Source organism: Rhineura floridana, chromosome 11 (assembly GCF_030035675.1).
Source record: "Rhineura floridana isolate rRhiFlo1 chromosome 11, rRhiFlo1.hap2, whole genome shotgun sequence".
NCBI classification, from domain to species: domain Eukaryota; kingdom Metazoa; phylum Chordata; class Lepidosauria; order Squamata; family Rhineuridae; genus Rhineura; species Rhineura floridana.
Genome location: NC_084490.1, coordinates 68,269,073 through 68,285,008, shown reverse-complemented (window position 1 = coordinate 68,285,008; position 15,936 = coordinate 68,269,073). Strand labels below are relative to the sequence as shown.

General features: G+C 45.7%; 1 protein-coding gene across 1 annotated transcript in view; it reads left to right on the top strand.

Moving 5' to 3' along the window:
* The first annotated feature begins 221 nt into the window (after positions 1-221).
* MOCOS (molybdenum cofactor sulfurase) overlaps positions 222-15,936 on the top strand; it is a 232,946-nt gene continuing 217,231 nt past the window's right edge. The window contains exon 1 of the mRNA XM_061589658.1: positions 222-322. Coding sequence (XP_061445642.1) covers positions 280-322 — 43 coding nt within the window. The 5' untranslated portion in view covers positions 222-279. The remainder of the gene's footprint in view (positions 323-15,936) is intronic.

The window sequence follows — 15,936 nt, the reverse complement described above, 5'->3', positions numbered from 1 at the left end:
CTCTGTACTTTCCCACTAGAGAAGACAGGCAACACCTAAGTCCTAGACTCCAAGCCAGCCATCTTCCCCTTTAAATACCTGCTAGCTGTGAGCTAGAAGCAGGGCTTGGGCACTCAGGTGGCCTTCACTGCTGTTCAGGTGTTTCTTTTGAACTCTGTTGCCCTGTTGAAGCAACATCCTATCTTCCCTGGTGTTGCTGTTTAGTTTGTCACCAAAACTCAGCTGCATTCTTATGAGGGCACTTTCTCTGATCATACCAGCTAGAGAGACAGGAATGTGATGGCTGATGCATCTGCTGGGCTCAAAAGAACAGAGGCACAAGGTAGAAAACTTAATGGGACAGGAGACTCTTTAAGAGGTTAAAGGTAACAAACTAAAAGACAAGTAGGCTGTGAAGTTCCTGTATTAATGTATATATGGTAAGTGTTGTTTTAGAAGATACATGGTAAGTGGAGTGAAAGAGGAGGGGGAGTGAATGGGCAGTAGAATGCTAGATGATTGGCTGAGTGTTTAAAATGGCTGAACGTATAAAAGGAAGAGTGAGAGTGGAATTGGGGGGGGGGAGAAGAGAATGAGTGGATTGCTTGGTGGGGTTTAGAGAGTTGTTTACCAGGAGGGCGGTGGAGTTCGGATTAGTATTGAGTAAAACCATATGCTTATGTGCCTTAAGAAGAAATCTTGTTAATCTTGTTAGCTTTGTTATCTTTAATAAATACTTAATTTGGTTTACCAAAGGCCTGATCCTTGGCTGGGGTTTCACAGACCAGAAGGGAGGGTAAGGTAATGACCAAGGCTGAAGAGAAACTGTAACAAATGGTGGCAGCGGTGAAGAGAATAACAATACCAGTATTCAGAGTCTCTGGGAATACTAGTATTAGGATGTGACTGGTGGTTGCCTAGCAAGGGGATCTGTTGAGATCTGTGCCAGAGCGGATAGGTAAACCATAAGAGAGTGCGGTCTGGACTGGTGGAGTCCCTGGTGGTGCCTAGAGACAGGCAGTAACCACGAGCAGGTAGGAACCTGACAGGGAGAGCCAGGGAAGGACGCGTCACATAGGCCTCCTCCATTGACAGGGCAAAAAGCTTTTCAAATTGCAGACTAATTAGTGATACTTGTATGGTCAATTGCCTATGTAAAGAGGATCTCCCTGAGGCTCGCTTAATGTTTGCTGCCTGCCCTGGCATTGTCTCTAGCAGATGAAATTTACCTTGTGAATCATACTCCTTTTCACAGCTCTGCTATTGGATTCCCAAGTGGTCAGGAGTACTTTTATTTGCTTGACCGAATAAGCCAACTGTAACCTTTTTATGAAACAAAGATGTTGCCACAGTTGCCCCTGTCCAGCTACATTCAAGGCTCAATAGTGTAAAGTGATAACATGAGACTTCTCTTAAACATTACACTATAACTGGTCCAGAAAATGACAGCTTGCCTTCTGGATAAAGAAAACAGACAAGCAAAGAAGCTTGGGAGCAGGGCTGGCCCCAGGCATGCTGGGGCCCTTGGGCACAAGCCTGCCCCGGGCCCTGGTGCTCCCATTCCACGATTTGCAGCAGGATCGCTGCCGTGTATTGCAGGGCGGGAGCTCCGGAGCCCCCAGCATTCCCTCACTCAACCTACCTTTCTCGGCTGTGTTGTGTGGCTGCACATGCAGCATGTGCAGCACTGCCCTTAACCAAGATGGCTGCTGAGGTTTCCCTAAAGGCTGAAGCCTCTGCTGCCATCTTGGCTGATGGAAGAGATGTGCGTGCATGGCACGCATGCGTGCCATCAGCCAAGATGGCAGCAGAGGCTTCTGCCCCTTAGGGAAACATCAGCTGCCATCTTTGTTAAGGGCAGCACTACATGCGCTCTGCATACACAGCCACACAACACAGCCAAGAAATTAGGTTGAGTGAGGGAATGGTGGGGGCTGCAAAGCTCCTGCCCTGCGATATCCGGCAGCAATCCTGTCGTGAATCGCAGAAGGGGAACGGAGGGGCCCCTCAGGGGCCTCTGTAGCCCCATGGGCCCTCAGCCAGGGCCTCACCTGGCCACCCTTTGCAGCCGGCCCTGCTTGGGAGGGTTAGAGACCAGAGAGCTAAAGAGGGCATAGAGTTGCTAAGGCTAGGCCCTCAGAAGGCCCTTTATTTTTAAGAGTTGTGGAAGGAGAATATAGTGCTGCAACCCAGAGAAACCTAATGGGCCACAAAGTCCAAGAGAAAGTGGAGTGGGATGGGCAGGAATATTAATTTGAACGAACTGCAGTCTTCTAGTACAAATTTTACTTTAATGAGTATTGATCATAATAAGTTAGAACTACAGGTTGTTCTATCCTGAAATCAACTGATTGGATTACATAACATAGAGCCTCTGGGTTGTATCTGATCATACTCAGAGTAGGCCCATTGAAATCAGGGGGCAAGTTAGCCATGACTAGTATAAGTCTATTGATTTTAAATGGGTCTACAGTTACTTAAATACAACACATTATATTTAATGAATTTATTCACATTTCCATAAAGCTATCTACATGCGATTTTGTTGTACATTTTGCATGCAGATCTACAAGCATCATAGCTGGAGCTGCAAAGCCACTTCACAGACTGAGGCCCAAGATGTGATTAGATGGGGCACTCTAGGTAGCGATTGCTCTCTTGCCAAGACCAGTGTGGGTGTGATTTTATTGTTGACCAAGTCTCATCTGAATCATTTGGCACAGCCTTTATTCAGCTGAACAGATGGATTTTTAATTGCTTCTGTCACTTCATTTTTTGTTTACTAAATACACATTAGTCTGTATGTCAGGGAACATTAGGATCAACTGCAAGGAACACAATAATCCCTAGAAAGAAAATGATAAAAACAAAACAAGAGTGTAAATGAGATGCTCTGTGATATGCTGTGCATGGGATTAATGCACAGTACTATGGGGCTCATGGCCTCATTAAATCACTATTAAGGCTGCAATCCTGTACATACTTATCTGGGAGTAAGTCCCACTGAATTCAGTGAGGCTTAATTCTGAATAAACATGTTTAGGATTTCACAGGAAACCACTGTTAAAATCATCCCCATTTGGCTGCAGCAGCTGTGCTTCAGGTTTTAGGGCAACCTGTTGCCAATAGTAATCATGCAGCTTGTGGGGTATGAATATGTTAGCCTAATAAGGTTCCTTCTAATGGAAGTGCCATTTACAATATTAGATGAGGGGGATTCTTAGCAGGGATTAAAAGGATTAAAAGTTCTGTGATATATTCAAGAGTTTGTTTGCTCCAAAGCAATGCATTTTAGGAATATTTATTGTAGTTACTTTTGTATAATTATAGCAATACAATGGCTTTGGTTAAAACAAACAAAGAGGTTTGTATATTTGACATGAATACTTAGTATACTGATCCACATTACTTTTGAAACTAGTCGGCATGTAGAACCAACAAGTTGGGGCCACAAGTACTGGTAATCCTAGGAGATAATCCTATGGGGTCTGAATTGTGGATGGTGCCACAACCGTCCCTATAGCTTAACCCTGCAATAAGGGTTTCTGGGTGTCTGCTATTACAACAGGGATGAGAATTTCTGTTTTTAATTCCAAAATAAATTTCTATTTCTCTATGAGAGCTATTAACAGATTGAAAGCAAAGTAGTTGCAATTTATGGAATTTAAGCTCCCACCAAATATTAAATAAATGGTACTACTCTGTATGGATGCTTTTCAGTAATTAAACAGATACTCTTTGTTTCTGAATGTTCCACAGCTAGTGGTAGCAAATTATGTAGCAGGCACGGTAGGGTCCATTTTATGGCATTATTATGAGTAGAACAAGCAGAAACAAGTGTGGCAGCACCTACCCTGTGGAACTCCCTCCCCTTAAATATTAGACAGGCGCCATCTCTGTTATCTTTTCGGCACCTATTGAAGACCTTCCTCTTTCAACAAGCCTATTAAGTTGAGACCTTATCCCAGTCTGCTTCTGTGTTGGAATTGCTTTTAATATGCTTTTAAACCTTTTTTAAAAATAATGTTTTTTAACCTTTTTTTAAAGAAAATCTTCAAAGCTTTTTTAAAAAGTTTTTAAAGTTGTTATGTTTTAATGTATTTTAATGTCTATTTTTATGATGTTTTAAAGTGCTTTTAGTGCTTTTGTTTGCTGCCCTGGGCTCCTGCCGGGAGGAAGGATGGGATATAAATCAAATAATAAATAAATACTGTACATACATACATACATCTTATTTCTGTCAGTCATAAGCCATGAAACAACATGCACAGCTTTACCTGGCCAAAAATGTGTAATAACCTGGGAATAATCTCCAGCCCAACATATAAGCAAATTATTAAAAATCCTGGATGAAAGCCAAGATGGTGAACTTTGAATGTTTGTTTTGTGTGTAAACTACACTTAATTAGAGGGCACTGGAAGTCTTTGACATCCCAAAGACCAAGGGGTCAACTTTACCCTTTCACCTGAGATCATTAGCTGTCCAGACCCAGGGCAAGCTATTACCCCAGTGGGTGATATTTCAGGTATATTGTACTTCACAATGTCTGTATAGGAAGGCACTGTCTAATTCAGATAGATGCTGGAGATGTAATGCTGGAAATGCCTTACTGAGGCATATGATGTGTGGGCATGTCCAGTGATATTTTCTTTCTCATCTGAAGTTGTTGTCTGTATCAACTTTGTATTGTTGAAATCCTTGATGTTTGCTGGTGTTCACATTCTCTTAAATTATATTCCTGTGATATGGAGATTAATGGCAGGACAATAAAATGAGTTTTACAAGCCCCTATGGTTGCTAAGAAACTTATACTTTGAGTTTGGAAGGATAAATACACACAATGTATTATACAATGATCTCAAGGTCTTAATGCCCTTGCTACATCTTCCTTCTCCCTCCCTCCCTCATGGTCAGTTTCACCTATCCTAAGCATGATTGAACAGGAGTAAATCCCACTGAACTCAATAAGCATGCAAATGATCAAACCTGCCCTCATCCTCCTCGACCCCTCCTGCCTGCTCCCCTCCCTCCCTCTTCTCCTCCTCCTCCTCCTTTGTGGTCAGTTTCACCAATCCTAAGCATGACTGCAGGGGAGTAAATCCCATTTAAAATAAGCATGGAAATTATCAATCCACTCTCAGCAAACTTGCACAGGATCCCATTTCTTACTTACTGGACTAACAAGCAGAGAAATTCACTAATAGGCAATTTGTAAAAATGCAAACACAATTTGACTTGGTTTTTCACAGTCCAATCCAACCCAAATTTTGTTTGCATTTTTACAAAATTGTAGGACAGTACAATATCTCAGAGAGGAGCAGGTCTCCTGCTCCCCTGGTGCATTAAGATGGCGGCGTAAGTAGAGGAGCTTGTGCTTAGAGCTCCACCGTTTATTTTAACATATTTTCTAACATCTTTTAATTACTTAAACATCAAGTGGGCTCACGTGGGATGGTGTGGGTGAGCGAGTGCCTTTTTTTTCTTCACTAGTGGTACTACCCACCCTTCTTTTGCCCTTATAATTTTGGTGCGGTGATTGAGAGCTGGTGCCGACGACTAGAACCGGAAGACGCAGTAATTGAAGCTGGGGATGAGTGCGGCCTCTTACCTTCTCCGCTGTTGCCATCACTGCGCTCCTTGTTTGTGATCTGTGCCTCTTACTGCCGCCGTTGCGGTTGTGGTTTCGTCGAGGTTGGTGTTGGTTCTATCAGTGCTGCGGCTGTGGTGGTCTGTGCTCCCTGGGTGGCTTATGCCTTCTTCTTTGCCGCTTTCTGCTGCAGCCTGTGCTTTTTACCGCCGCCTCCTCTGCCACTTCCGTTGCCGTCACTGCTGTGCTCCTCGCTGCCGCTGCTGTTGGGCTCTGTGTTCTTCGCCGTGGCTTGGGTCGTCCTTGCCGCCCCACTGCTGCTGTGACCTGTGATCCCCGGGTGTCTTGTGCCTTCTTCGCCGCCGCTGTCACCTGCGGCGTGCGCCTCCCGCCGCGACTGTGCCTCTTTCATCGCCGCCGCTGTGGCCGTGCCCCTCGGCACCGCGGCTAGTGTCATCTTGCCGCTGTTGCTGTGTCCTGCGCTCCTTGTCGTGGCTCGTGCCTTCTGCCGCCGCCTTGACCTGTGTTCTTCGCTGCAGTCCATGTCTATTCTGTTGCCTCGCCACTGCCACCGCGGTCTACGCCCCTGCTGCGACTGGTGCCTTTCCATCGCAACTGATTCTGCATCGCGGCTTGTGCCTTTCTGCCATCGCCGCCGCTGGCGCTTTGAACATCCAGCCTGAACTGCACTGTCCTGCACCCCAGCGCTCCTTTGGTGGTTTTGGGGCGCCTTTTTGTTTGGGTGAGGGAGAGGCTGGCGGCGAGTGTGGCGCGACAGGTGTGGTTGTGTTGCCTGCTGTGCCTTGACATCTCGACCGTAGTGGAGGAATGGGAGAGGCCTTGGCACCAACGATCTGATGCGCTTCTATTGGCCAAGACGGAGAGGCAGGACACGAGAATGGGAGGAAGATAATGAGACGTTTTGGTCGTCTTGGCCGCGACAGGAAGCTAGAAGAAGAGGTCCATTGACTGCAGCGTGGAGTGGAGATAACAGCTGTGCTGGACAGGGAGGGTCGTGGCAGAGACCCGGGAAGACGGGAAACAAGAGGACAGAAGCCTTTGGCCGCAGGCGAATCAACCCACATTGTGGAGTGGGAGAGACGGGCAATTTTATACTTACTTATTGGGGTGGGGGGCCTGCCTGATCGGCAGACAGGGGGAAAGGCATGTGTAGACCGGAGGGGGGTGTTGTGGGGGGAGTGGGGAGCCACGATATTGAAAGGCTAGGCGGCAGATCCTGGAGGGGCGTGGGCAGGCCACGCCAACGTAGGGGAACAAGGGATAGATGTGTTATATCAATCCCCTGTTCTGCTCCTGCCCACAACCAGAAGAGAACTGGGGGATGCAGGACTCCATCCAACCTTCGACTGCTGTTGTGTAATGCCAGGTCTGTGGTACAGAAGACATCTCTCATCCATGATATGATTCTGGATGAGAACGCAGACCTGGTGTGTATCACGGAGACCTGGCTGGATGAGGCCTCAGCCCCCATACTTGAGGCCATGTGCCCAGCCGGTTTCCGATATGCACAGCAGCCGAGGATTGGTAGGCGGAGAGGGGGTGTGGCAGTAATCTATTGGGAGTCTTTGGTTTTCACCAGACCTCCCCTCCGCGAGACCAAGTTTGTTGATTGCATGTACTGGAGGTTGGGTCCAAAGGGCAGTTTAGGGATTCTACTTGTGTACCGCCCACCCCGCTGCACAGTAGACTCCTTGACCGAGGTGCTTGAGGTAGTCTCGGACGTGCGGCTGCTCTCCCCCAACCTATTGGTTTTGGGGGATTTCAACGTGCACGCTGAGACTGCTCTCATGGGAGCCCCTCGGGATTTCATTGAAACCATGACTTCTTGGGAACTGCACCTTAGTAATACAGGGCCCACCCATGTAGCCGGTCATGCTATTGACCTTGTATTTGTCTCGGGAGGGGAGGGAAGTGCTCTGAAAATGGGGGCTATCTTTTCTAACCCCATGTCATGGTCAGATCACTATCTGGTGAATATAGACTTCCCCATGCCACACACCCTCCGCAGGGGACAAGGACCTATTAGGATGGTCCGCCCCAGACGCCTGATGGAATCTAAGGGATTCCTGAATGCGCTGGGGGAGTTGGAGCTTGCTGAAGGATGCCCGGTCGAAACCCTGGTGATGGAGTGGAATAGGGAGATCACTAGGGCGGTAGACCGGGTGGCTCCGAAACGTCCTCTCCCCCTGAATAGAACTCAGATAGCGCCCTGGTATACACCACGGCTGCGGGGTCTGAGACAGGAGGTGAGACGACTAGAGCGCCGGTGGCGGAAATCTCGCGCCGAAGATGACCGAACACTGGTTAGAGCAGCAATAGCGGCCCACCAGGTGGCAACAAAGGCAACAAATGGTTCGGGCAACCACGTCTGTTCTGGATCCTTGCCCATCTTGGCTAGTGAAAGCTAGCAGGGCTGGGACCACCGGTTGGGCCAAGGAAGTGGTTAATGCCTCCTTGAGGGAGGGAGTAGTCCCTGGTAGCCTCAAGGAGGCAGTAGTGAGACCTCTTTTAAAGAAACCCTCCTTGGACCCAGATAACTTGAACAACTATAGACCGGTGGCAAATGTCCCTTTTTTGGGCAAGGTTTTGGAACGGGTGGTTGCTGGCCAGCTCCAGGCGCTCTTGGATGAAACCGATTATTTAGATCCGTTTCAATCCGGTTTTAGGCCCGGTTTTGGCACCGAAACAGCCTTGGTCGCCCTGTATGATGACCTTTGTCGGGAGAGGGACAGGGGGAGTATGACTCTGTTGATTCTCCTTGATCTCTCAGCGGCGTTTGATACCATCGACCATGGTATCCTGGGGAGACTCGCGGAGTTGGGTGTCGGGGGCACTGCTTGGCAGTGGTTCCGCTCCTACTTCGCGGACCGTCACCAGAAGGTAGTGCTTGGGGAACATCACTCAACACCATGGACTCTCCATTGTGGAGTCCCTCAGGGGTCAGTCTTATCCCCCATGCTTTTCAACATCTACATGCAGCCGCTGGGTCCGGTCATCAGGAGTTTTGGAGTGCGTTGCCATCAATATGCTGATGACACGCAGCTTTATTTCTCCTTTTCATCTTCTTCAGGTGAGTCTGTTGATGTGCTGAACCGTTGCCTGACCGCGATAATGGACTGGATGAGAGCTAATAAACAGAGACTCAATCCAGACAAGACCGAGACACTGCTGGTGAACGCCTTCCCTGCTCAGATGGTGGATGTTCACCCTGTTCTGGATGGGGTTACACTCCCCCTGAAAGAACAGGTACGTAGTTTGGGGGTTCTTTTCGATTCTTCCTTGTCTCTCGAGGCCCAAGTGGCCTCGGTGGCACGGAATGCATTTTACCATCTTCGTCTGGTAGCCCAACTACGCCCCTATCTGGACAGGGACGACTTCGCCTCCGTTGTTCATGCTCTGGTAACTTCAAGATTGGATTACTGTAATGCGCTCTACATAGGGCTGCCCTTGAAGACAGTTCGGAAGCTTCAGCTGGTGAAGAACGCGGCTGCCAGACTATTGACGAGGACCAGTCGGTCTTTGCATATAACACCTATTCTGGCGCGTCTGCACTGGCTCCCTATTTGCTTCCGGGCGAGATTCAAGGTGCTGGTTTTGACCTATAAAGCCTTACACGGCGTGGGACCTCAATACCTTGTGGAACGCCTCTCTCACTATGAACCTACCCGTTCACTTCGTTCAGAATCTAAGGCCCTCCTCCGGGTACCAGCTCATCGGGAAGCCCGGAGGGTGGTTACGAGATCTAGGGCCTTTTCTGTGGTGGCCCCTGAGTTGTGGAACAGCCTCCCCAAAGAGGTACGCCTGGCGCCTACACTTCTATCTTTCCGGCGCCAGGTAAAGACCTTTTTATGCTCCCAGGCATTTTAATCTTTTAATTTTCTTAATCTTTCTACTTTTAATATGTATCCTTCTTAATTTGTGTTGTATTTCGTTTTTGTTGTGCTTTCTGTTGTTTGTTTGTACATGTTTTTGTGATTTTTTACTATGATATATTGTATTTTATCTTGTTTGTTCACCGCCCTGAGAGCTATTCTGCTAAGGGCGGTATATAAATTGAAATAATAAATTGAAATAATAAATAAATAAACAAAGAGGGAATTCTTTGCTGCCTCTATTGCGTCGGCAGAGTGTTGTCCCAGGAGATTGTTCCAAGTGGTCCGAAGCCTGGTCGGTCCAGTTGCTCAGGAACCCATGGAGCATACTAAAACCTCCTGTGACACATTTGCTAAACACTTTGCCGATAAAATCGAGCGCCTGAAGAGCATGATTCCGTACGCCGTGGATACAGGAAGTGGGCCAGAGTCAGCCAGTTGCATTCCGGTCCAATGGGATCGGTTCCAGCCTCTCCTCGCTGAGGAAGTGGACAAGGTGCTCTTTACCGTGAAGACAACCACCTGTCTGCTTGATCCTTGCCCTTCATGGCTCATCATGAGCTGTAAAGAGAGTCTGGGCGAAGGGATCAAGGCAGTGGTAAATGCATCCTTGGATGAGGGTGCATTGCCATCAGCCCTCAAGGAGGCAGTGATAAAGCCCATCTTGAAAAAGTCCTCCTTGGATCCCCAAGAGTTGAATAATTTCCGCCCAGTCTCTAATTTACCATTCTTGGGCAAGGTGATAGAGCGAGTGGTGGCCAAACAGTTACAGACACACTTGGATGAAGCAGATTATCTAGATCCATTCCAATCGGGCTTCAGGACTGGGCATGGAACTGAAACAGCCTTGGTCGCTCTGGTGAATTATATGAGGAGGGCGTTAGATAGGGGAGAACACACCTTCCTCGTCCTCCTGGATCTCTCAGCGGCTTTCGATACCGTTGACCACGGTATCCTGTTAAATCGCCTGAAGAGTTTGGGAATAGGGGGCACTGTTTTACAGTGGTTCCGTTCCTATCTCTCAGGCAGGTACCAACGGGTGGCATTGGGGGATGAAGTTTCAGACCCTTGGCCTCTTAATTGTGGAGTGCCACAGGGTGCTATCCTCTCCCCCATGCTATTTAACATCTATGTGAAGCCGCTGGGTGCCGTCATCAGGAGTTTTGGGCTGCAGTGTCACCAATATGACACTCAGCTCTATCTCTCATTTAAATCCTCACCAGAGTTGGCTGTGAACACCATGTCCAAGTGCCTGGAGTCCGTAAGTGGATGGATGGGCGAGAACAGACTGAAGCTGAACCCTGATAAGACCGAGGTGTTGCTCGTGGGTGACAAAAGAAGGTTGGGAGATATCGACTTGGTGCTTAATGGGGTGAGATTATCCCTGAAGGACCAGGTCCTCAGCCTAGGGGTCATTCTTGACTGCCAGCTGTCCATGGAGGCTCAGGTTTCGGCAGTGACCTGGGCAGCTTGGTATCAATTGCATCTGATACGGAGGCTGCGACCCTACCTTCCTGTACATCAGCTCCCACAAGTGATACATGCCCTGGTCTCCTCTCGCTTAGACTACTGTAATGTGCTCTATGTGGGGTTACCCTTGAAAATGGTCCGGAAATTGCAGCTGGTACAGAATGCGGCGGCACGTTTGATCACACACTGTCGCCGCCGGCATCATATTACCCTGGTGTTAAAAGATCTGCACTGGTTACCAGTTGTGTACCCGGCCCAATTCAAGGTGTTGGTCTTGACCTTTAAAACCCTATACGGTTTTGGCCCAGTTTATCTGAAGGAACGCCTCCAGCATCACCAATTATGCCGCCTGACAAGATCAGCCACAGAGGACCTTCTCTCGGTCCCACCAGTCAAAACAGCTAGGCTGGTGCGGACCAGAGAGAGGGCATTCTCGGTTGTGGCCCCCACTGTCTGGAATTCTCCTCCCTTCGATCTCCAACATGCCTCCTCCCTGATGGGCTTTCGCCGAGCCTTAAAGACCTGGCTATTCAGGCAGGCCTACAGAATCCTTGGGGTGGATGAGTTTTAATATTGTATTAATTGATGTTTTAGATTACCTTGTGTCTTTTGATTGTATTGTATTTTATTATGTGGTGTAAGTCGCCTAGAGTGTCCGTTGATTCGGACAGATAGGCGACTAACAAATAAAATTTATTATTATTATATTATTATTATTCACTACAGCTGCCCACGTTCCCTGCTTTTTAAAGTTTGATAGAAATATCTGTGGGCTGCAGGTACATTCTTAAACTGCAAGGGGTTTTTTTGCCTATTAGTGAATATGTAAACTAGAATGGATGTACTGATGCCTATTGTATTGTAGTGTGAACCGATAGTTGTTACTGTTTTCTTGTGTTCCCCTCCTTTTTTCTTTCTCCATTTTGTTAAATAAATTTGCATTAAAATCCATTTTAAAAAGATTATTCTACAGTTTGGGTAATTGTATGGAATACCTAGCATCGCTGACATCACGGTAAGATGATTGCTTAATATATTTGGGAAGTGAGTGTACTTTCTATTACATAGTTAATCAGTTAATAACTGTTTGCCTACAGGTGACTAGAAATTGGCCCGGAGTGCCACAATTCAACAAGAGTTTGATAGTGAAGATACAAGATTGAACTGTATTGTATTTATTGGCAGTAGATTTTGCATTTTTGTGTAATAGTTCCATTTGGTATTTAATTTAATTCAAACATCAATTTTGTGAAGCTAAAATGTTGAGCCCATTGGTAATGTCCTGTTGGTGGAAATGATTGAGTTTCATTTGAGCAGAGGGCTAAAAATACATCTTAACAATATTAAACCTTTGTTTGGAGAGATGATTCAGCTGGTCCCATCTGTCTTCATCTATTTTTATCATATTTAACCATACATCCTTATTAAACCTGGATCCCTTACTCAGAGTTTTAAAAATGATAATCTATAATTATTTGATCCCTTTATCTCTCACGTTAAATTTAATTTTTAACTGAAGTGCCCTTTAGTATCATTTTGATATGGGTAAAATATTGGGTAAAGCACCAATTTATACCAATTAGCTTAGATGGAATGTCTGCATCTCTTTAAATATTGAACTGATAAACACTGTTAGACTTGCTGAAAAGCATGGTAGAATAGAAACTGCGTAAGGAAACTTGACTGAGTTGAATACAAGTACAGTCCAGAGTCGTTAATCAATGGGAGCTTTGTCTGTTTTGACCATTGGGATAAATGACATAGATATAATGAACAATCAAATAATCAGAATGTCATATACTTGCAAGGAGAACTCACCTGTTGGTTTATTGCACCTGTTAGGCATTAGGTGCCTAGTTCAATTGCAGGGATGGGTTAGATTTAAACTGCACCAGCAAACACAGACTTGTACTCTGCTAGTCTGCAGAGGAAAAGTATTCACGTGCAGGCAGTTTGAATTCATATCACACCTGTTATCAAAGGGGTCAGTGCCTATCAGTTGAGACAGAGTGCCTCCGAAGTCATCACCTGATGTCATAATGATGTCAGGTTATTAACAGGTGGGTGGTCCTGCCCACCTGTCAAAGTTGGCTCATGGAAGGTGAGGAGGTACGTATCTGGCCCACCAGCTGGATCCAATTCCCCAACCCTTTTCTATGTATTTGATGAAGTGGGCTCTAGCCCATGAAAGCTTATGCCATACTAACATTTGTTAATCTTTAATGTGCCACAAGGCTTTTTGTTGTCATTACTACTTACGTCTCTCTTCTTTGAAAGTTTTGTAATCTGATCTAGGAAGGCATCATCCAAGGTCTCTGACTAGCTTGACAGTCTGTAGGAAACTCCCACAATGGTATTACTATTAGTTTTCTCTCCTTTTATTTTTACTTAAATACTCTAAACCACTCTCCACTGCTCAAATTCAGATTTTGTCACAGATATAAATATCTTTTATATATAAAGCTCCTCCTCCCGTTTCTATTTGGTGTATTCATTTTGAAGACTTCATTTATTCATAGAATCATAGAGTTGGAAGGGGTCTATAAGGCCATCGAGTCCAACCCCCTGCTCAATGCAGGAATCTAAATTAAAGCATACCCGACAGGTGGCTGTCCAGCTGCCTCTTGAAGGCCTCCAGTGTTGAAGAACCCACCACCTCCCTGGGTAATTGGTTCCATTGTGGTACCACTCTAACATCTAGAAAGTTTTCCCTGATGTTCTGTTGAAATCTGGCTTCCTGTAACTTGAGCCCATTATTTTGTGTCCTGCATTCTGGGACGATTGAGAAGATATTCTGGCCCTCCTCTGTGTGGCAACCTTTCAAGTACTTGAACAGGGCCATCATATCTCCCTTCAGTCTTTTCTTCTCAATGCTAAACATGCCCAGTTCTTTCAGTCTCTTCTCATAGGACTGCTTCTAGTCCCCTGATCATCCTCATTGCCCACCTCTGAAAACAATTTACTCCACCCTTCAGCTGAAATGAAAACAGTTCAAACACAGGAGAAGTGAAAACTTACTGGCCACTTACACTTTTCATACCCTACATTTCAGTTATGAGCATCATCCCACCAGGTTTTCATTAACCCTGTTAAATCACAGCTGCCTTCCTGCTTGTTTGTATTTTTGCCATACTTTATTTATTGGCATAAAGATGTTGGAAACCATGGATTGTACACCCAAAATGATCCCTTACTGCTTGCGTTCCCTTGCAAATTAGTGAGTATGTACCTGCACTGCTACCCCAGTTTCACTCATGCTCCTGTCCTCATCACTTGGCATCATGCTGTCTTCTAGGATTTCATCTTCCCCTTAGGACTTAGTTTAAAACACAGAGCTGTACAGAATAGAAAGAGAGCAATATCCGATTGTGGGGTGGGGGGGCTGATGAAATTAGAAGGAGGGTAATTGACATTTTGCTTCCACTCAGGGAGGAAGTAAAGTACCCTGAATTATCCCTCTTTGACTCATTACTCAGCCACTGCACAGAGCCACTAAAACCATCCTACTGGATATGTGGATCAGAGAGATAACATATATTGCCAGGATGGCAAGTTTGTTTGTTTATTTATTTATTTATTATTTGATTTATATCCCGCCCTTCCTCCTAGCAGGAGCCCAGGGCGGCAAACAAAAGCACCAAAAACACCTTAAAACATCATTAAACATTTTTTTAAAAAGCTTGGAAGACAAGATGTTTTTTTAAAAAAGGTTAAAAACATATTTTTTTAAAAAAAAGGTTTAAAAGCATATTAAAAAGCAATTCCAACACAGAAGCAGACTGGGATAAGATCTCAACTTAAAAGGCTTGTTGAAAGAGGAAGGTCTTCAATAGGTGCCAAAAAGATAAACAGAGATGGCACCGGTCTAATATTTAAGGGTATGGAGATCCACAGGGTAGGTGCTGCCACTGTTGGAAGTGGGGCAAGAGCAATGCCTGTTTGGGTTCTTTTCTTCGTATTCCAGAAGGAATATAGGGTCCTCCAGCTGGCTAGGTTTGCCTACCTTTACCTGTGCTGTTCTCTGCCTAACTTCCTTTCATTGTAGACTGATATGCTCATGGGAGCTTATCTGCCCCTCCTTCCTTTGCTCTCTTTTTTGACTGTCCGAGGAGAGAGGAGACATCTTGGTCTTTGCTCTCTCTCCTGAGCCATGAGGGCAATACCCACGTTTGGGCATTGCACCTCCAGCTTAGTTAGTTAGAACTAGGTCTGCCTTTCCTATCTACTATGTATTTCTATAAGTAAAGTAGCTTTTCTTATTTTACTAAGTCTTAAGTCGCAGCGATCTAAATGCTGGGTAAAAGCCTGCTACTTAGGTAAATACACACACTGGCACACACGCAGCTCAGACCGCTGATGATCTCTCCACATACAAATTTCCATAACAGCCACCTCTGTCCATCTCACCAGGGTGCCACCAACTACAACCACATAACTCATTCTTGGGGCAGCAGCAGATTGCTTCCATCCCCTTAGAACTTCCAGAAGTGCTGACTTCCGGGAAGGGTGACTTCGCTTGTGCCTGCTTTTTGAGACGAGCTCTCGTCTCAGAAGAAGCTTTTTCAGTTTTAAAATCAGTCAGAACGTTCTTTTTGACTGGTAAAGATTTTCTCCCGGGCAGGGAGAAACGTAGAGATTAACCACAAAAGCCTGTTTTTGTTGGGAGGACTGGATTTCATTAATTTATGAGAGAAGGTTCAGCCAGCAAATGCCGGACAGACTTCCAACAAGCTCTAACTGATTAAGCAACACGTTTATCTTTTCTTCAAAGAAAAACGGACTTTAACAGGCAAGCATCCTTCTTTCTATTTTTTTTTTCACTTGGTTTAAATCGTTGCAGCAAAAAGAGATTTGTCAATGAATCAGCTATAAAGAATTTCTGGGTGAGTTATAACTCTTCTCTTTTATTCACGAAATTAAGGAGGAAAGAAATTGAAAAAGCTTATCTTTGTTTTTATTGCAAAAAGCTGGCCTGGAAGTGCATTCTAAAGATACAAACGGAAGAG